The sequence below is a fragment of the Carex rostrata genome, chromosome 16 (assembly GCF_964058835.1).
Source record: "Carex rostrata chromosome 16, lpCarRost1.2, whole genome shotgun sequence".
Taxonomy (NCBI): domain Eukaryota; kingdom Viridiplantae; phylum Streptophyta; class Magnoliopsida; order Poales; family Cyperaceae; genus Carex; species Carex rostrata.
Genome location: NC_135933.1, coordinates 3764227 through 3786131, shown reverse-complemented (window position 1 = coordinate 3786131; position 21905 = coordinate 3764227). Strand labels below are relative to the sequence as shown.

General features: G+C 34.3%; 3 protein-coding genes across 3 annotated transcripts; all 3 read left to right on the top strand.

The window, feature by feature from the left end:
- The first annotated feature begins 593 nt into the window (after positions 1-593).
- On the top strand, positions 594-2122 carry LOC144567734 (auxin-responsive protein IAA26-like). The gene is made up of 4 exons (XM_078317897.1): positions 594-794; positions 1010-1161; positions 1364-1454; positions 1804-2122. Exons 1-4 carry the CDS (start codon positions 715-717, stop codon positions 1877-1879), a joined length of 399 nt encoding a protein of 132 aa, XP_078174023.1. The 5' UTR covers positions 594-714; the 3' UTR covers positions 1880-2122.
- Positions 2123-11553: 9431 nt separating this feature from the next.
- On the top strand, positions 11554-15106 carry LOC144567360 (endoglucanase 23-like). The gene is made up of 5 exons (XM_078317484.1): positions 11554-12012; positions 12587-12886; positions 13355-13516; positions 14037-14312; positions 14632-15106. The coding sequence occupies exons 1-5, from the start codon at positions 11584-11586 to the stop codon at positions 14956-14958; spliced, it is 1494 nt and encodes a 497-aa protein (XP_078173610.1). The 5' UTR covers positions 11554-11583; the 3' UTR covers positions 14959-15106.
- A 1263-nt stretch (positions 15107-16369) lies between these two features.
- LOC144567798 (cytochrome P450 71A9-like) lies at positions 16370-19153 on the top strand. The gene is made up of 4 exons (XM_078317980.1): positions 16370-16729; positions 16890-17166; positions 17623-17914; positions 18442-19153. The coding sequence occupies exons 1-4, from the start codon at positions 16414-16416 to the stop codon at positions 19033-19035; spliced, it is 1479 nt and encodes a 492-aa protein (XP_078174106.1). The 5' UTR covers positions 16370-16413; the 3' UTR covers positions 19036-19153.
- Positions 19154-21905: the final 2752 nt, after the last annotated feature.

The following is a 21905-nucleotide window of genomic DNA, read 5'->3' as shown; positions in this document are numbered from 1 at the left end:
TATTAGAGTGTATTGGACTCTTTAATAAATAAAAAAAATCAATAATTTTTTACAAATATGAGATGGTGAAATTAACATGTAGAAATCAAAGATATGCCGCAGTTGAATCCTTATTTCAACAATTTAAACCAGTCATATGCGTTCGTTAACATAGAAATATTAAAAAAATGTAAAGATTTATTTATTATCTTCATAAAACCAATGTCTCTCCGTATTTTATAGCTGTACACGACTACACCAAAAAGAAGAACGGGATAATTTCATATTCCAAAAGTAACCTCCTCACCAAACAATTTTTCCAAGTAATTAATTAAATTAATTTACCCCAAAAATTAACCTAGCCACAGCAGATCAGACATGGACCCCGCAAAGAATCAACCCTGTTTCCTTTCCAGGCAGCAAACCTCACCGACACATGGGCCCACAAGGACTCTCTGTCCCAGTTCAAGCCAGACAAGCTCTTAATGTTGCCCTTCACTGTACCAACCAGCCCAAATGCCCAGATATGGCAGTGATTCTTTCATTGCAAACCCTCTAGAATCTCTACTCTCCTAAACTATATATAAACCTCTCTCTGTATACCACCACCTTCCACATGAAATCACAAATTAACTGCCTTCTTCTACTAACCCCTTCTAAATCTTCTACTAGCTACTGAGATCATTATAAATCAGCAGCTTTGCTTCTCAAGTGATTTTGGTGTTGTGTTGAGATATGGCAGGCTATGGTGATGATGTCGACATGACCGAGCTGACCCTCGCTCCGCCGGGCAAAGCCGGCTCTTCTTCCTCAAAGTATGAACTAATTTAGTCCAAACCATTTATACTTTGATAAAAAAAATTCTCATAGTGCATGCCATTTTACTTATTGGGTTATTAATTGATTTTCTTAGTTCTATTGGTTTCATGATTACAATTTATTATTTGTATGTTATAATATCTTTCCCATATATCCATGCATTGTTTATTTTCTGACAATGTTCAGTTCAACATTTGTAATTAAATTATAGGGGAAGGAGGAGAAAGGTTGAAGAAGATGCAATTTATGTGAAAGTGAGCATGGATGGGGCACCTTATTTAAGAAAACTTGACCTCACTGTCTACAGAGACTATGAAGACCTTATAATGTCACTAAGCGACATGTTCAGATGCTACTCCTTAGGTATATATAGATAATTTACTGAAATCCAGAGAAGGTTCCTAACTAATTAAAGTAGGTAGCATTTTACATGCAATACCCAATTGGAATTTGTTAAATGGAAAGGGGAGTTGGCAATTTTTTATTTTGACAAAATTGAAATTGAAATTTACTTTAATATTTTTACTCAATTAATAATTTGAAAATAATGTTTCATTTAATTTAGGTGGATTGGAAGGCTATGATGAGTGCGAGTATGCGGTCGCATATGAGGATGGCGATGGTGATTGGATGCTAGTTGGAGATGTACCATGGATGTATGTTATTTGTCTTAATTTTGTACTAAATTAAATTAAAATTTGGTGTTTATGTTCTAGTCTAGACATGGTGCCAGCATTCTTCCTATACAAAAGACCAAGATATAAGTATGCCAAATTTCAATTTAAACTATGATCCAATTAGCATTTTTGTCTCAAAATTTCTACAGAGTTGACATGTCTCTGTTTTTCTCTTCTCTTTTTTCATCTTTTATTGAAAAAATAGCCTGTTTGTTACCCGTTTCATTAGCTGAAACAGAAGATTTTGTTATATTCTTAATTATTTATATGAATCAAGGATTAAGATTAACCAAAATTTACTAATTTTAGGATATGTATTTATTCATAGGATGTTTGTTTCTTCATGCCGAAGGATGAGAATCATGAAGGGATCTGAAGCAAGGGGTCTAGGGTCCAGCGATTAATCGATCAAATTAAGAAAATATGAAGAGGAATTAATTAAGAGAGGCGAAATTAGCTCCAAACCGGACTACATATCTTGTTATGTATAACCCAGCAGATAGATTTTGTGTACAGTTTTGAAGGAACGGCTCCTGTTTTCTTTTATTTATAATTTTATTAATTATCTTCTGTACTTGCGTGCTTGTGTTTTGTTAGTCGAGAAGAATTTTGGTACATGATTTATATGGAAGGTTTATTTAGATTGAATTTGTACGAATTTTGAAGCAAACGACGGACTGATGCAGGGAATTTCCTGCGATCTGAACCTTTTGAGGCTCAAAGTAGGTTTGACTTTAAATTAAGCCCAGAAATACTTCTAAGTAAATTATTTAAAATTTAATGGGCTAACTGGTTCACAGGCACAAATGTGCGTCTCTGGTCGGCCCATGTATATATTTTCTGTGCATTTTTTTAGTGAACACGGGTAGCATTTTTCTATTTCTTCTTCGACTTTTTTTTGTTTTGTTTATTTATGGAGGGGGTGGGGAGGGAAATTCATATTACCTGAGGTACCTCATTCTTTAAATTTTGAATCCGGTCCGTTCGTCATATACTAGCAAGAATTTTAAAAGGATCTCATAAATTACAAACTTGAGTCGGATTGGTCTACATTCTAATCGGATAGTTTGAATTGAAACTCAAACAGTACATTACTTCAGAGGATTCAAACGGAGGACCGATATTTTTTCGTGGCAACAAATTACTATATCGACAACTGGATCAAAGATGCCAAGAAATCCATGTTCGGGTTTTGGAAAGAGCATGTGGAGATGCCCGGTTGGCAATTAAGGCGCGACCGTCTTCAGTCAACAGCGTTGTTTTGTGCGGTCGAGCATCTAGATAAAAATGTCTACCGTCTGGCCTTTTTTTGTTTCACTTGAACGCTTAAGAGAGCGTCTGCGGTTAGTTTAGAGTATTCCATACACTACTTGTGTGAGTGATTTTATAACACTCAGAAGATTTCCAATTTATTGCGAATCTGATAGAGAATCAGAGAGATTTTACAACTTGCATTATTTTATCTAGTTACTACGTTCTCCCTAAGTCAAACCTTGAGGTATAGGGGAAGGCACATCTATCATACCTCTGCAGCAGGAAGGGTGGAAGAGTCGTGCCCTCGTCCTTAATGCATCATTGGCACTGCAGTTGCAATTCGTAAAAGGGTGGTCATGCGTTGGGAGAATGCTGTCCCAGTTGCCGTTGAACTCGTCCTTTTTCATTGTCTGGTTGATTTTCTCTGTTGTCCCAAGTCTTCAAAGTCGTATAAAAATATATGTTGATTTGATCGATTTACCACTTAGAAAACTCTAAATCATGCGGTGGCAAGTTGTCATGTATTTGTGTGACGGCTAAAAATAGCGGGTAACCCCCAAGTATCGTGTGAAGCGTCTGCCCATGATATGCACTCACAACATGTAAGCGAAAGTAATGCTCTAAATTAACGTTACCTTATAGACCGACCATGTTTCATGTGTCTTGACTAGAGCTGGCTGTTTTGCGAAACTCCTGTTTGTTTACTTTCATCATGTTCCTTTGGAATCGAGAAGACACCATGCGTGTGGATGAGCCTTCTGAAGAGGAAATTGTGCAGCGCATCAAGGAGGTAGGTAGATCCACTCAAGCTAGAATTCGAAGCCAGGATGAGTGGATCTACCGTGCCAGGTCCATTCCTATTCTTCTACTTATATAGTTGTGACTTTGTAGAATTAGAACTAGAACATGAGGCATGGTAATGGGGCATGTGTAATATGAGATTTATCCAGTTTCGGCAGCGAAAGCCATCAAGCAGTAAAGGGGGATTATGGGAATTGCATTTTGGCCTCCTCTAGCCTGCCCGGTGATGAATGAGGTAGTTGAGTGTGTAGATAGGCAGGCGGCCTTTTTCTTTGCTTAGGGCCTATTCTTTGCATTCGGATCTATAGGTGTGTCAACTGGCACCCTTCCGTCCCATTTCCTTCAATAGATCAAGGGAATACTTCCATTGGGATAGATATATACCTCGCTTTTACCTTGCAACCTCAATACCCAGGACTTTATGTTACCCATATCTTTAGTTTCGAAGGTACGATATTGAAAGAGCTTCAACTCATAAATCCCAAGCTGGTCATTGCTATGACAATATCATCAAAATAAACCACCAAAGAAAAAAGCGTTTACCTGCTAAATTGATGCGCGGGTGATCTTAACTACACCGGTTAAGCCCAAATTCCATCACAGCAGCACTAAACCGTCCAACCTTCGCTCTGATACCAACTGACTGACGTAGCGTATAAGCGTAAACAAGGTTGGCACTAGATCCATGGAGGAAAGAATTCCACGTCTATCGTGAAAAGATGCTTTATTTCTTGTAAGTTAAAGGTAGTCTAATCCCTCCCTTTGTGTTTTGAGTGAGAAAGCTCCTGCGTGCCCCTGAACTCTCGCTTTCGTTTTGTGAACATCATTCAAATCGCCAACAAAGCATAACTCTAACGATTCTTTTATAAGATAAGAAATACCTTGAGAATACGCACCTCGATAAAGGATTCTTTTTCGTAGATAGTATGTCCTCCCTCGGCGCTCCATGAGAAGCAAAGAATGAAGCGGCGAGCCGTCGGAGCTGACTGAATTTGATCCAAACGCTATATGCTTAACACAAGTAAGTCGAACCTGGTGTTGGATTTTCTTTTTTACTCTATAAAAAGAAATGGTTTTCTGGTTTTTCCTCAAAATGCAAATTTTCACACACAATTGTTGCTTGCCTGGCAGGCAGAATGTGCCGGGACGAGAACGACTTGACGGAAAGGCTGGGACCGAAAAGAAACATGAAAAAGAAAGGCAAGGGCTTTGGTCAGGATTTTAGTCTTCCCTGGGGGGCTGGCTTAAAAAAACCAGCAGTAGGAAAGCATCTCCATAAAGAAAGATGTAGAATCGTTAGAGCAACTTTGAACTCTTTTCCCGAAAGGAACTTTCTATTTCTTTTTAGTACGGACTTTGTTTGATCTGATTATTCTATTTCTTTCGGTTCCGCTCGCTCGTGCCACTTACGTTACACTCGTTGGGTAGCGAGTCTTTTTCGGCCTCTCCACTCCTCCTCCCATGCCTTTCTTAGTTGGACCAACCCGACGCGGTGATTTCTGACAAGTCTTTCTTCAAGTGGTGTTTGTATTTGTAAACTTTGTTTGGTTGCTATCTTATTAATATCTGTTATACTAAGTGCACCTCTAATTACTCAAAAACTGAAATTAAATTGCAATTGAAAGTAAATATATGAGTTTAGAGAAATTTGACACGCGGGATGTTAACGGAGTTCGGCAAAACAAAGGCCTACGTCTCCGGGGCTTCGCAACCTCAAGTGGTGCGCCTTTCTATTACCCAATACGAAAGGATTACAACTTGTGAACTGTTGAGCCCTTACACACCAAACAGGAAGTTAAACGGCCAACTCAAAGAGATGAGAACAAGGTCTCTTAGTTCAAGCTACTCAAGAGAAACACTCAATATATCACTCTAACATAATCTAATTTGAAATTAGTGAAGTGGGTTTGAGGTTGTTTGAGGGATTTTGAAGTTTTAAGCTCTCACAACAATAGAGTAAGCTAAGCTCTCAGAAAATCACTTTTTAGAAGATTAGGGTCGACTGAGATGGATTGAGAAGAAAGCCCAATCCCTTATTTATAGTGTTAGCTCAAAAATGAGCTATTTGACATAAAATATTACCAACGTTTTATAAAACCTTACAACGTTTTAGTTCAAAAATGCGATTTAGGATTTTAATTTTCTAACAGGTCAGCTTAAACGATCCAAAACATTACAACGTTTATAAAATGTTACATAACGTTTTGCTCTGTAAAATCTTGATCAAAAACAGGAATTGTTTGAAACTCATATTTAATTAAAACGTTACAACGTTTATAATTTGAATTTTTACCTTCAATACAGCTGTACTTATCATTCTGACAATTTCTAAACCGTTACAACGTTTTAAGTTGTTTCTGTACAACTGTGCTTCATCAGTTCTGACAATCCTAAAACGTTATAACATTTTACAAAAACGTTATAACGTTTTAGGGTGTTTCTGAGTTTGATCAAGCTGTTACTTCAGCGTTTCTGACAGGTTCAAAACGTTACTAACGTTTTACCTCTGTTAAAATAGCCTCAAACTTACTTTACCAAGTATCTGATTTTACAATTTGTATTCTTGATAAAGGTCTTCATGATTTCTTCAGTCCAAGCACTTCATAATGTAATTCTATTTGACTTGAACCTACATATCTTCATTTAAAAATTTATTTATTTTTAAGTAATTTATTATAAATTCAAGTGGTAAAAAAAAGTTAGAAATTAATTTGAATCGATTTATTTTTCATTATTTTTTGAACCTCTGACTTTATAATAAATTAATTCAAACATTTATAATTTTTGAATGTAGATGCATCATGAAGATAATCTGTCTTCATGATGCACTCACGAAGATAATCTGTTTCATCTATTCTTGATAAAGGTCTTTATGATTTCTTCAGTCCAAGCACTTCATAATGTAATTCAAAAATTAGTCAAATAGATGAAACAGATTATTTCTCGAACAACAATATCAACACCTGACAGTCTCTGCTTGATTTTTTTTACTCAAAAAAAATTATATTGGCATTAAATAACAAATTTATATTGTTAAAACGATATACTTCACAAGATGCATCTACATTAAAAAATTATAAATTTTTGAATTAATTTATTATAAAGTCAGACGTTCAAAAAATAATGAAAAATAAATCGATTCGAATTAATTTCTAACTTTTTTTTACCACTTGAATTTATAATAAATTACTTAAAAATAAAAATAAAAATTCATACAAATGTATCACTCACGAAGTACGTCAGTTTTAACAATTTAGATTTGTTTTTTTTTAATTAATACAAACATATTTTAGAGTTAGGGCCGGTCCTGAAGATTTTGGGGCCCAGGACGAGAGAAAAATTTGTGGTCTTAATATAAATAATTTTTTTATTAATATGTCAATAGATCATACAAAATATGGGGGAAATTAAAACAATACCCCTCAAAATAAAACACATACAATGAGTCAATGATTAACATACCCACATGGCCACATTGTGCTTCTTGCTAATATATAGAGAATCACCTATTGTAATTATCCTTAGAAAAATTAATATTAGAATCTCTAATATGACTATTCTCAATAAGCAAATCTCTCAGTTTTAAATCTAAACCATCTCACACTCTAGGATCATATATATTTATATATAACGAAAAATCTAAGCACTCAGACACACGAAAAATCTAAGCACTCAAGCACATTTGTTATTTCTTCATTTACCTCATTTTTATTTTCATACACATTTATTGTTTCTTGATTTACCTCATTTTGATTTTTAGATACATTTCTTGTTTCTTCGTGCATCTCACTTTCAATTTGGTTTTCTAAAAACTCATTTTATGGTTAAATTTTTTTCCAAAGTTTTTGAATATAACCTTTTTGAGATTTTAGTTTTTCTTCTCCCTCTTTTTTTCTATTTCTTTTTTCACTGCCTGATTCATATTTTCTAGGAAATATTGTTTTAAATTAAAAGACAAAACAAAGTAATAGAACGATAAAACCTAGGTAATGAGGCAGAGTCCAATACAGAGGTCACGGTCTGCCGCCTTGTCTCACCCAGTTCAGTCACTGTCGCGCTGTGCTGTGCTGCTGCCGCTGCTCGTGAGAAGAACAAGATTTCTTAATTTATTTCTCCCTCATCTACTCGTTTATTGATTTACAGAGAAGAAATGACGGAATTAGATTTTCAATTTTCTAAGTTTTTAATTTTTTGAGTCATGTTGTTGTCACTGTTGAAAAATTGGTAGGTTTTAAAATGAAGAAACTTTGAACAAACGTGTAAAATGAAAAAACAAAAAAACTAGGGACACGACCTAAACAAAAAAACTAGGGACACGACCTGGGATGAAAGGTATAAATCCAAAATTAAAAGGCGTCAGAAATCACATTCCTCTCTGATGGATTTGCAAACATACATGTCCATCTTTGCTGAGATCCATACCAAAGTAGCATCTGATGCTTTAGCTCTTACAAGCAAAGTGGTTGTAGATGAAAAGGGTTTTGTGTAAGCTTTTGGGAACAAATGGTGGTGTTAAAATAGATCTATGCCTGTCTAGTTTTTGTAGAAGCATTCAACTTGAAAGCTATGAATACTTTTTTTTTTTTTTTTGGAAATGAGCGATATTTATCACCGGTTTCTTTTTGTTCCGGATATTTAAGAAGTACTGAAGTACTATAATATGTTTAGTTATTATGTTCAAATAATCCTCAATTTATTTGATCATTTAAAAAATAAATTGATATAAATTATTATACAATAATCAAGTGTGCATTTTAAGAGCAGCCTGAACAATGATCGTAAAAATTCAGACCAACAAATGTGCATTATGTAATAATCAGTTTTGTAGTTCAAAGAGTTTCAATTATGAGTTCATAAATTAAAATTTAAATAATATGTTGATAGTTGCCAAAACGTGTTTTACTTGGTAGAAACGAACGATAATTGTCAATAATCATGCACAATTTGAAATAGACGAGTGTGTATTTTATTATAATCTAGCATATTTTTATGTCGATTTTTTTTTATGAAAGATATTTATCTAATTCAATAATTATTAAATATAACGAGGGTAAAAGTACTAATTTGGATGAATACATGCATAGTCGGTCTTTATATCTCAAATCAACCAATTTGGATGGCTTTTTAAATAATCAGCAGCCTAGTAAACAATGTTTGGTTAAAATTAAATATCTCCTCCGATAATGCTTTATTACATCGATCTTATATTGGGTTAATACCTTCCGCTCAGTTTACAAAAGTTAAAAGAGAACAGTTACACAAGGCCGAAGAAGAAACGAAAGGAGAAATGGATTAATGAAGGAGATGAATCACTGGTTCACTATGAAGAAATTAATGAGATACTTACTCAAATTCATATATAAAATGCATTGCTATCGTGGAAAATCACACTATTAATTATGATATTCTTACTAAAATTATTTTTCGGACTTCGCTCTAAAAAATATTTATTAAATAAAGCATTAATTTTGAAAGTATAACAATGTTCATAAAATTCAGAAATTTTTTATTACAATCAAATGATTAATTTGAAAAGGAGAGAAATCAAATTGAACGGATAAAAATATATAATGATGGGACATATATAGCTAAAAATTTAAAAGCTTAGCATTCTTAATTTAAATGTGAGAGCGTCTAATTAATAGTATTATAACTTCATTCTTTCAAATCGATCCTTCTAATTGTTTCACCATCTATGGCAACAAATAAGGTCTCATGCACTCTAAAAACATAAATATACATCAGCACCTGTGTCTTACGTGCAAACTCATCTGTACCTATAAAACTTAATTAGTCTTCTCGGCTCAAATATAATTGATTAGCCTAAAATTAATATATTTTATGTAGCTACTAAATTTCACTGAATTTTTTTTTATTCTTAAAATTCACTATTGAGATTTTAACAATTAATAATGCATCACAATCGACGACTAATGGTATTAATTTTGACATAATTTATGTATTACTAAAGCATAGAAAAACACAAGTGTTCGGATTGATTCTTGATCGTTTGAATTTTAAATTAATTAACATCACATTAAAAAGTTAGGCAAAATTGTTCCTCTTTAATTTTTTTTATATAAAATATTTTCATAATTAACATTTCGGGAGAATTTGATGTGGATGTGTAGTAATTACTGTTGGTTTAGAAATAGTTAATTTGAAGATTAATTAAATGAAAAAGGTTAGTTAATCAATCATAAGAGAAGTGGTTGGTTCTCAACATTATGTGCAAAAAATAGGCTTTAATTTAGTGACAATTAACAACATTCGTCTCAGTACGTATAGGAGATCCTGGATTCAAAATCCGAATGAAAATTCTTATAAACGTTATAATGTGAAAGTCTACACCACTATTTTTTTTTCAAAAAAATATATATATATTATGAGCAAAATTGGGGAGTAAACCAAACAATTAATCCATCCCTCACAATTTTATCCCTCAAATAAGATTTCAGCTTGGGTCCGATGGTCATTGGATTCAAAGTGGTTTCAATGAATTCGTTCACCGTCGGATCTGTTTTAGGATTTGTGTGCACGAATTTTAAAGCATACGCAAAAGTGCAGGCGCGAATCCTAAAGCAGATCCAATGATGAGCAAATCCATTAAAACCACTTTAGATCCAATAACCATCGGACCCAAGCTGTTCTCCTCAAACAAACACTTACCAAGTCGTGACTTGTGAACAGAATGGGTACAAACCGGGAGGAGAGGTGCAAAGGTATTGTAGCTGCATGTGACTACGAAAACCCAAAGAGCACTAAAACCAGCAGTAAATTTGCTCCCGTGATTCTCCACCTTGTCCTATTTAACCCCTATATCCTCTTCCATACTCCCATCCCTCCATTCAAGTCTTACAAAGATCGTATAGTAGCAACTATCATTATATTATTTTGTTTTTTTTTACAATAAAAAATCTTAAAAATAAAAATTATGGTATTCACTAAACATTATTATTACTATTATTATTACTATTCAGTTCTACATTTTAAATATCACTTCGAAAAAAACTAGCTTAAGGATCATTTTTAAGACAAAATAATACTTTGTTTAATTTATATATTTTTATTATACATTTTTAAGGAGCATGGTTCATTTCAAGTGTAAATTATATGACTATGTGACTTCAATACTAGAAAAAGTCATCATATAAATGAATCTAACATATAATTTACATGAAAAAGAATCTGACTATATCTTATATGGTGCATCAATATCAAATCTAAGAGCCATTTTACAAAATATTTTGTATTTATTTGACCCAAGAAGTAGTTTAAGAATATTGTATATAGATACAAAAACGTAAGAAGCAAGAGGCCATAGACAATCATGTTGCTATGTTATTGATGATCCAACAAAATATGTGCCTATTCCTATTTGTATGCAAGTTATAGCGCATCTTCTCACTGGTGAAAAGAGTGTGGACTAATTATACTTGAAATTTGAAAAATATATTTAATAAATTTAATGTTTTTTCTAATTTTATACAATAAATTTTAATTTTCTATTATTCTCCTTTTGACATCCAATTTTTTAAGCTCTCCTATTATTTTTGATAAATAAAGTAAGCTCCTGGCTACATTTTTAATCTGTATTTTTGTTAATTTAGTATCTATATGCTAATACAATATTATTTGTAGTTTTATATTAAAAATAATAAAGTATATATTTATTAAACAAGTTGTGTCCTAACATTTTGAAAACTATCATTTTTGTATCTAATATCACGTATAATAATTAATGTACAATGCAGCAGCATCAATTTATGTTATTAATATATAGCATAAATCATTGCCGAACTGCTAAACAAATAAATTAATGTTGTTTTTTATGCTTACTCAGTAAGATCTGGCATCTAATAAAAATTGGCCAACTTCTCCTTTTGTCAATTTGGTCTTGGCATCATATAGTAGACCGGTTCTAGGGAAGAATTTATTCCAAGCATGGCCCTTTCCTTTCTTATGTTGTCATTATATATAAACCTCAGTTCAGCATCCCTACACGGCTACACTCATGTTTGTTCACAAGCTCTCAAACTTCCAACACCAAAAAATGTGGCCCCACTCTCCAGCCCTCCCCTCTCACATCCTCCTATTAGTACTCTTAGCCTCCTCCATTTTTCTACCCCTTTCTACCTCCATTCATGACTACCATGATGCATTGACCAAGTCAATCCTATTTTTCGAGGGGCAGCGGTCGGGTAGGCTTCCACCTGATCAGCGAGCTACGTGGCGAGGTGACTCAGCCATCTCAGATGGAATGAAAGCGGGAGTAGACCTCGAGGGAGGGTATTATGATGCGGGGGATAATGTGAAATTTGGTTTTCCCTTGGCATTCACCACGACAATGCTCGCATGGGGTGTCGCTGAGTTCGGGGAATTGATGCCACCGGATGATCTGAGAAATGCTGAGGTGGCAGTTCGTTGGGCAACGGATTACCTCCTCAAGACAATTTCACATCCTGGCCTGATATTCGTTCAAGTGAGCGACATGTACATAATCAAAAGTTAATTTGGAAAAAACATTTAACGCCCGTACGTAGTTTTACCTCTCCTTTTCACCCACCTCCTATGTTTGCTGGGACCCACAGCACATTATAGTGGGTGAAATATGGAGGTGAAAGCAAATATATCTTACATATCTTTGCTTATCTGGAGATTGTTGATGATCAGCATATATGATATATCGTACGGAATTAAGATAAATTAGTATTAGCTCATTGACTTTTTTCTTGTCTAGTTGAAGATAAATATTAAGCATTATTTTTTATCCTATAAAGTGGTGAACACGTGAATTCTCATTCTTTTAATCTTCTAAATTTTCCTTTCCCTGTTTCCCATACATATATTAAATTAATACAGAGAAGGGAAGGCAATATGCAAATAAATATACACATTAACACATACATGTTCTAGTAAAAAGGACCACCACTAAATAGATTCACACTCATTAGCTAGTAATTCGTTTGTTTGCCCACCGATCAATCACCGATGTCAGTACATTGCATAAATGTGACCTGAAATCTGAATCCCTATAAATTTGTAACAATTAATAGGTAGGGGACCCCATAAATGACCACAACTGTTGGGAGAGACCAGAGGACATGGACACAGCACGCACTGTGTACAATGTGACCGCAGAGCGGCCGGGGTCTGAGGTGGCCGGAGAGACTGCAGCAGCACTGGCGGCAGCTTCAATGGTCTTTAGGGAGACTGACCCGGAGTACGCAGACATGCTTATGGCCGGTGCAAGAAAAGCATTCAACTTTGCAGACACGTACAAGGGGGCGTATAGCGATGACCCTGGTCTGAAAGCCGGAGTCTGTCCTTTCTACTGTGACTTTGATGGCTATCAGGCAAGCTTTGCTGATTACTCCTTGTTTCCATTTCCTTTCTATCTTCCTTCCGCTTCTTCTTTTTAAATATTTTGTATCTCTTGAACCTGTTACCTGTTTTTTATTGTGATGTGTTGCTCCCTTGGGCCTTGGTACTGTACTAGTGTTACTTCTAAAGAAACAAAAAAACCCTGGCTTTCTAATTTAGGTTCTGACTCCGCCGGCCGGAGGTGGGGCTGGGCTAATTAAACTAGTCAGATTTCTCATCCATTAGATGATTACACCATGACTGCGTCACATGCTTTACTGGGCTTAAATTAGATTGATCATATTTTATTTAAGGCCCAAAACTAGTTTTGAGATAGCCAGACAGCCCTTTGACAGGCCCATGTTAAACCAAAACCAGCCCAGCTGAACACCATCAAAAACATCAGATTCAGAATCAAAATTCTGCTCCCATTTTATGTAACCATAAAAAAATGAATACAGGATGAATTGCTGTGGGGAGCAGCATGGCTGCGCAGAGCCTCTGAAGAGGACACTTATCTGGAGTACATACAAAACAATGGCAAAACACTCGGCGCAGAAGAGAACATCAATGAATTCGGCTGGGATAACAAGCACGCTGGCCTCAATGTGCTAGTTTCCAAGGTACGACATGATGCAACTTGGGTTGGTTATGTATGGTCTCTGATCTTGGCATCATACATAGCTGTCGGTACAATTTTTATACCTGTCAGGATGGACTATTCTTTCATTTTAGTTTGTTAATGGATAGGTGTTTGGTTGAGATTCCAGAAGTTAATATTACAATAATTCCAGGGTAAAATTGGATGACAGCTTAAAACAGGTTGGAATTTCTGAATGCTCACTGTTTGCATACTGAAAAGATGTAGTACCAGTAATGAGCATAATTGGTATAGTTTGGAACTGATCTGGTACCTTGAATTATGGGTTTTTTTTAAATTGTTTAGTTTGATTATCACCTGGATTGGTTGAACCTTAGTAACAATATTGAAAGTACAGCTCCTTCATTGAAGACATAAAATGAGGCTACAAGAATCAAAATTTCATTAAAGAAAAAATATCTAAGCACACTATGATTATCATATACCAAAATTTTTGGGGGAAAAAAAAAAAAAAACATACACAAAAGTCTTCAATTTTGTAGGAATTTATGGAGGGTCAGGTGCTCTCTATGGAATCTTACAAGGGTTCAGCGGATAGTTTCATGTGCACATTAGTACCAGAATCTACATCATCTCACATACAATACACACCAGGAGGCTTAATCTACAAGCCTGGAGGGAGTAACATGCAGCATGTCACCTCAATTTCATTTCTTCTTCTCACATATGCAAAATACCTCTCTCAGTCTTCTATGACTGTCAATTGTGGCAACATAACTGTCGGTCCCACTGCACTTATATCACAAGCCAAAAACCAGGTATTTCATATTGGATTATATTTTTTTTGTCTACCCTTAATCACTCTCTTTGACTCCATTACTACTTGTGGCCCCACTTAACAAGAGGATTGCTCCAAACTTATATGCATTGAATATGCTCCCTTCTTGTTTCTCTTTTTGGATAAATTGATCAGGCGGTACGTGACAGTCTATACAGTACCGAACTAAATTTACTTATTTGTTTGGATTTCTTTGGTCAATGTCAGTCTTGGACTAGCTAGTTCAGTAATAGCACCAAGTTAGATATTTCTATATCCTTCTTTATGTTATGTTGATAAATAACTTTTTAATCAACCAGGTGGACTATTTGTTAGGAGATAACCCAATGAACATGTCATATATGGTTGGGTATGGAACCCGATATCCACAAAGGATCCACCACCGAGGCTCATCTCTACCATCTATCTCAATCCATCCACAACCAATCAGGTGCAAAGATGGGTCGGACTACTACAGATCGCCTGACCCGAACCCAAACCCTCATATTGGGGCAATTGTTGGTGGACCCGGCGATGATGATGTTTTTGAGGACGATCGAGCTGATTTTCGCAAATCGGAACCCACCACTTACATTAATGCACCATTAGTGGGAGTCCTAGGTTATTTTGCTGCTAACCCTAATTAACTAACCCTTGGCTCTGTTGAGAATTTACTTGAATATTTAAGATGTAGATAGCACAGTTTAAACTATATAGGATTTTGGATTGGATTAAAGGACTTTTGAGTAATCCACTTATATAGAGAATTGATTTTTTTTTTCCATGAAATAAAAATTGTTTGAAAAGCTGGGATAAATTTGAGTTTTCATATATTGCCTTCTTACTGTCTAATTTCTGAAACTCACAAGCAAGAATCTGTGCCTTAATTTGACAAATCCCATTGAAAGGCCATATCACAAACCTTCAATAGTAGAAATAGATAATTGGTGCAGAACAATTTTTCACAGCATCAAATATAACTGGTGCAGAACAAATCCCATTGAAAGGCCATATCACAAACCTTCAATAGTAGAAATAGATAATTGGTGCAGAACAATTTTTCACAGCATTCAAATATAACTGGTGCCGAACAATCGGTGCAGGATTAAGTCTGACCCAACCTCTTGTTTAATTTCACTGGTTTTAAGCACCAAATTTGAGTTCTGCAAAAGATAACCATCAACTGACTAGCTATCCAGGTTACACAGTAAACATGAAATTATTACTAAAAAATGAGATCATTGAGATGTTTGCATAAATGGATTTTCCATTTAATATGGACCATACTTGACATCTTCTGGAAACAGTTAAAACATGAATTGACCAGGGCGGCTAATATGCTAAATATCCATGAGTTGACTTCGTTGTTTGTTTATTAATTCCATTCATGTTAACATCCAATTATATATATATCAGTTAATAAGGGTGGCTTTGAAAAAGGGACATGTACAGCTCCATGATTTCTAACTAAACCCCACCACATAAATCAATAAAACAAATGATTTTATCTGTCAATTCAAAAGCCAAGCCAAGCATTAACTGTATACTTGCCACTGGAAGCAACGCCATATATAAAAGATTTTCCTTACCTTTACTAAAAAGATATATAATAATAAGATCCACCAAAAGTACCCAAAAAATACAAGAGGGTTCAAATGCCTCCATGTTTTTGTGCCTCCATCTCTCTCCATTATTTTTAAAGTTCAAACAGTCGATCTGAACCGCTCAATCTAACTTCCATACTAAAATATGTTTGGAGACCAAATTTTATATTTTTAAGAATTTTTTTTACTATCTTTTTAGATAGATACAAAAATACTGTTTTTAGATGATTCAGATTTACTGATTTTGTACCTATATAAAAAAATAGTAAAAAAAATTCCTAAAAATATAAAACTTAGTCTCCAGACATATTTTAGTATGGAGGTTAGATTGAGCGGTTCAAATCGACTGTTTGAACTTTAAAAATAATAGAGAGAGAGAGAGACGACGAAGGCACAAAAATTTGAACCCTCAGAAAACAAAGGGATCACTGATCGATCACTGGACACGCACTCTCTTCATCTATTTTTCCTTCTCCCCTATCCCCTTGCATAGTTCCAATGTCTCCTCTACTATTCCTCCTATTTCTCATCCCCTTCCTCCTCCTCTTCAAATCATTCTTCTCCAAAAAATCAAACCTCCCACCATCACCAGCTTCGCTTCCTTTAATCGGCCACCTGCACCTCCTCAACAGCCGCTCCCAACACCGATCCCTCCATTCTCTGTCTCTCCGCTATGGCAGAGCTGATTCCTCTCAGATCATGTTCCTCAATTTGCCAAGTCCAACTCTTGTTGTATCCACCGCCACAGCTGCCGAACTTGTGCTCAAGACCCATGATTTAGCATTTGCATCCCGCCCTGCCTCCTTCTCAGAAGGTTTAAAATACTTGTTCAATCTTTAGCAAAATCTTTTCTAGTTCACTGATCAAAGTGGACTAGAATCTACTTATATTTTTTATGATTTTTTATAGCTAATTGGGTAAGAGTGCAGAAATGTGTTTTACTTTTATTGATAGTTGTTCCATTGCATTTGCAGGTACTCTTGTGAATGGAACCGGCCAAAATGTATCGTTCTCCGAGTATGGTGATTATTGGCGCCAATCCAAAAAATTTACTGTCGTTCACCTTCTTAGTCAGAAGCGTGTCTTTTCAGCCCTTTTCCGGGCAGCGCGTGCCGACGAATTGACCAAAATGATGGCTCATTTATCTACCAACAAAGGTAAAGTGAATTTGAGTGACTGCTTCTATGCATATGCAAATGGTGTGGTCAGCCGTGCAATTGCTGGGAAGGAAAGCAATGCAGACAAGTTCAGGTAGTGCAACTCTAGTAGATTTTCTTATTCTGAAACTCACTTGATTAACTAGAAGAGTGCCAGAATTCGGGATGGTCCGATGGTCATTGGACCAAATTCGATCTGGTGCAGGTCATAGCCATTGAGCCCATCGGACCAAATTAGGTATGGTGCTAGGTCATAGCCATCTGATCCGCATTTAGATTGTTCGTGCGGAAATAACAAAATTTCTGCAGATCATAGCTATGACCGGGCATCAAATCGAATTTGGTCCGATGCCCATTGGACCGCCCCCACACCAAAGAGTGCCAGTGGGTTAGCCAGGTACACGTTTATAATAAATTTGAATTATTTCATAATTGACACTACAGACCTACCAAGAAAGATATGGGTCAATTAGAGACAAAGTGATACAGCTTATATATTTCTTTAATTTTTTGTCCCACTAAAAATTGACTGGTAAAAGAAAAATACTAGGGAGTTGATGGGTGACATCTCAGCAGTACTAGCACAGAGATCTCTTTATCGGGTGGCAGCCGAAGTGTTTCCAGCAATAGGGAAACTAATAAATAAAGTGTCAGGACTCAATGAGAAGTTTGAGGGCTATAATCGGAATTGGAATCAGTTCATGGCTGAAATTCTAGAGGAGCATAAGAAGAAAATGGTAAACACCGAGGAAGAAGATTTTGTTGATGTTCTGCTAAGGGCTAGAAACGATGGTACAGCCGGATTCGATCTAACGGAGAATGAAATAATTGCAATTGTTAGGGTTGGTCTACTCTTCCTCTTATAAACTTATTAATATATGAGTAAGGCTTGGGTAATGGACCAATTGTACTACGGCTTCAAAAATTTATCAAATAAACTTCAAACTTTAATTTAAGTAGCTCAGTAAATTGGTTATATAATGAACTTGTAGAATACTAATTTTTACTATTTTGAATTTTTTTATTATGTTTTATAATTTATAAAAGATGACAATAAATGACTTAAAAATAAAAGAAAATTATTAATATTTTAGATTATTTTTGTCATCTTTCATAAATAATAAAAAATACTAAAAAAGTTTCAAAAATATTAAAAATTAATATTCTACAAGTTTATTATATAACCAATTTATTGAGATACTTAAATCAAAGTTTGAAGTTTATACGATAGTTTTTTGAGACCATAGCACGGATGACCTTATGTTATCCATAGCACCTAAGCCTTACTCTTTATATATACAATACTTTTTAAAATTTTCAAGATTTTTGTAATTTTAGCTGATACTTAATATCATTATTTTATTTTCAGGACATGACTGCAGCTGCAACTGACACAACTTTCATATCACTTGAATGGATCATGTCAGAGCTAATGAAAAACCCAGATGTCATGGCCAAGGCACAGGCCGAAATAAGAAAAATTGCAGGCAAGAAACCTATGGTCACAGAAGATGACTTGAACGGAATCGAGTATATTCGTGCAGTAATAAAAGAGGTAATGAGACTGCACCCTCCTGCTCCACTGTTAGTTCCGCATGAATCGATCACCGCCGTGGAAATATATGGGTACAAGATCCCGGCCAAAACAAAACTAATCATCAATGGATGGGCAATAGGCAGAGATCCACAGATTTGGGAGGCGCCAGATGAGTTCAGGCCAGAGAGGTTTATCGGCAGCGAAGTGGATTTCCGGGGAAATAATTTCCAATTCATCCCATTTGGCGCAGGGCGAAGGATGTGCCCCGGGATGAACTTTGCTATGGTGACCATAGAACTTGCATTAGCAAATCTTTTGTACCGGTTTGATTGGAGATTACCTGGTACGAATTTGGATATGGATGAAGGTGTTGGGATTTCTGTTCCCAGGAAAACTCCCCTTTATCTCATAGCCACAGAAGTTTGATACCCCCTTTATCTAAAAGAGTAAAGGTTTGGCTTGTTTGATAATAGGCAATAATGCTGTTGTATATAAGAAGCTATATAATATATCATATAGATGTGAATGAAATTCTTAAAGTTCTCCAAATATCTTTTATATAAGTCGCTAGGCACTGAGCAAACTATAATTTTGGTACTGATATTGCAGGCTGGACAGCCGTATAACTATCCTGTCTATTTATTATTAGAGCAGAGTAGAGCCGACCTACTTCAGGTTCGATGACCGTCGGATTCGCTTTGAGATCGTGTGCTTCGCTGTAATATTTGTGTGTCCACTTTAATTTTTGTGTTTGCAGATTTTGAAGCGGATTGGACAGTCTTATTGTCTATCGAATCATTGATGATCATTAGACCTACCCACTCTAATTTGGAAAAAATTATCTGTAGAAATTAAAATAAAGAAAGAGAGAGTAACAGAAAGAGTATATCATATTTTTAATTGGTAGAAAGAACGATAGAATTTCTACATATTTTAAAATAAAAAAGTTTAGAGAAATTTGAAGGACATGAGAAATTTTCCAACAAAAACTACGGAAATATTCAATTCAGTATGGTCCTCAGAACTCAGCACCCTTGTCGGTATTTTGTTAGTTTGAAGGGAGATATAATACAAGGAGTTTTTTTTAAAGCTCATCGAGTTTTTTTATAAGCTTGATTTAAAATTCATGAGATCAGATTCAAAAAATAAATCTAAGCCGTTAAAATTGATCTATTTCACAAATTTGATGTGTTTGCAACTTTGCATACAAAGTTTTTAAATCAAATTAATTTGGTATAAAGTCCAATGATCATAAAAATAAAATTATAAGTTATTTTTAATGTATTCAGTCTTTTTAACATATTTTGACCACTTTTTAATGTATTCAGTCTTTTTAACATATATTTAACCACTTTATTTTACACTAATTTAATTTTAAAAATTATCTATTTTATATGTAAATGCAAACACTCATAAATTAGATGGTTTTTAATTTGAATTTATCATTTGAAACTAATCTCATTGGTTTTGAAGTGAAGCTTATTAAAGAATTTGGTGAGCTTAAGAACATTAGTCCTGATTCTGTTCATAGTATAATGATTGCATGTTTATTATTAGAACAATAATCCGTTAATTAGTCCCAAACGTCCAACTTTATAATGAAAAATATAATTTATAGGTGATGCGAAATCAAAATTTCCAATCATATAGTTACAACATCATATAAAACAATAATTGAATAAAAAAAAGAGGAGGGTTCAAATGTCTGTATTTTTTGTGCCTATATCGTACCTCCATTTTTTTAAACTTTAACAATTCAAAATTTAAAAACATAAAAGTCAAAATAAAACGGTTGGATATGATCTACATTATTTTATCTACGCGCGTTTAAAAAATTATGATATTTTAATTTTATTTTGGTTGTCATCAAGCGCTTGTTAAAAAAAGTACTAACGTGAATAATTTCTAGACATTGATTTTTTAACTTATTGATTCACATAAAAATAAAATTGAAATATGATAATTTTTTATAAGCACAGAGATAAAATAAACATAGATCGCATCTAACGGTTTTATTTTGACTTTTAAATTTTAAGTTATTAAAATTTTAAAAAATAAAAGCACAGAAAAATAGAGGTATTTGAATCCTCCTAAAAAGAAAATAGCGAATAAATTTTTTTCGTGAGAGCGGTGATAAATATTACTTTAAGGGCCTGTTCGGCGCCTCCAATTTCCTTGGTTTTTCTAGGCAAATTACAATTTTCCTTAAAATTTCCCATGCACCGTTCGGAGGCTCGTTTTATTTTCTATTTTAATACCCAAGGGAACTTTATTGCTATTCTTTGTGTTGATATTTTGTAGGAAATTTACTACCTAGTCGGACCTCCGTTTTTTTTTCCCAAGAACTAAAAGCTAAAACATACAAGAAACAAAATGTATTTTGACAACAAGCTAGCTGGTAGTTGTTTAATAGTTGATCAAATAGAAATTAAAAATAATTAAAAGATGAATTATACTAATCAATACTTGTTTAATTAATTAAAAAAAATTAACTTGTACAATCAAGCACTTAATTAAACAAACACAATTTAATAATACAAAGGCTAAAATTAATTAAACAAGCACAATTTAATAATACAAGAAATTATTAAACAAGCATAATTAAACTAGCAACACTTAATTTTAATAGATTAAACTAGTCAATTCACTCATTTAAACTTTTTTAGAATTTGATATATACAATTATATTGATAATAATCAATGAATAGTATTAACACACTTAATAGAGTTTAATATTATCATTATTACATCTATAAAAAGAAAAACAAACAAACACCCTAACAAATTTCTCATACATTTGCCGAACACCTACATTCACTAATTTCCTATGAATTAAATAACTTTAGTTTTGACAAATTGAAATTTCCACTCCTATAAGTACAAAATTTCGATGGTGCCGAACAGGTCCTGAATGTTCTTACTTCTTGTCCACGAAAATAATCCAACGCAAATTAAACATGACAGAGCAGTAATGGCTCAGAATTTGTTGCCACCGCCCACGGGGCCACGGGCTTCCCATAAAAGAAAAAAAAGTTGTTGCCACGTGGCTCCCTGCTTTAATATCGTGAAAATTCAGGTAGTAATCGAAACAGAAAGTTTAACATGTTATATGTCACGTGTCAGTTCCCGTCTTCTAGATACAGAAACTGTTAATTTTGATTTTTGAAACAGTTTCATTCTCGATCTCCTGTTAGTCTGCATACCTCTTAAAATCAGGGGAAGATAATATTTTTGATTTTTCCCATCGATATATAGGTTATCTTCAAAACCTCTTAAAAAATTAACATATAAAACAA

Excerpts from the sequence above, each read along its gene's own strand:
- LOC144567734 (XM_078317897.1), top strand. The coding sequence starts at position 715 with ATGGCAGGCTATGGTGATGATGTCGACATGACCGAGCTGACCCTCGCT. Across the intron at positions 795-1,009 it reads GCCGGCTCTTCTTCCTCAAA|GGGAAGGAGGAGAAAGGTTG; the intron begins GTATGAACTAAT and ends ATTAAATTATAG. Across the intron at positions 1,162-1,363 it reads GTTCAGATGCTACTCCTTAG|GTGGATTGGAAGGCTATGAT; the intron begins GTATATATAGAT and ends CATTTAATTTAG.
- LOC144567360 (XM_078317484.1), top strand. The coding sequence starts at position 11,584 with ATGTGGCCCCACTCTCCAGCCCTCCCCTCTCACATCCTCCTATTAGTA. Across the intron at positions 13,517-14,036 it reads TCAATGTGCTAGTTTCCAAG|GAATTTATGGAGGGTCAGGT; the intron begins GTACGACATGAT and ends TCAATTTTGTAG. Across the intron at positions 14,313-14,631 it reads TATCACAAGCCAAAAACCAG|GTGGACTATTTGTTAGGAGA; the intron begins GTATTTCATATT and ends TTAATCAACCAG.
- LOC144567798 (XM_078317980.1), top strand. The coding sequence starts at position 16,414 with ATGTCTCCTCTACTATTCCTCCTATTTCTCATCCCCTTCCTCCTCCTC. Across the intron at positions 16,730-16,889 it reads CCCTGCCTCCTTCTCAGAAG|GTACTCTTGTGAATGGAACC; the intron begins GTTTAAAATACT and ends TTGCATTTGCAG. Across the intron at positions 17,167-17,622 it reads AGCAATGCAGACAAGTTCAG|GGAGTTGATGGGTGACATCT; the intron begins GTAGTGCAACTC and ends GAAAAATACTAG.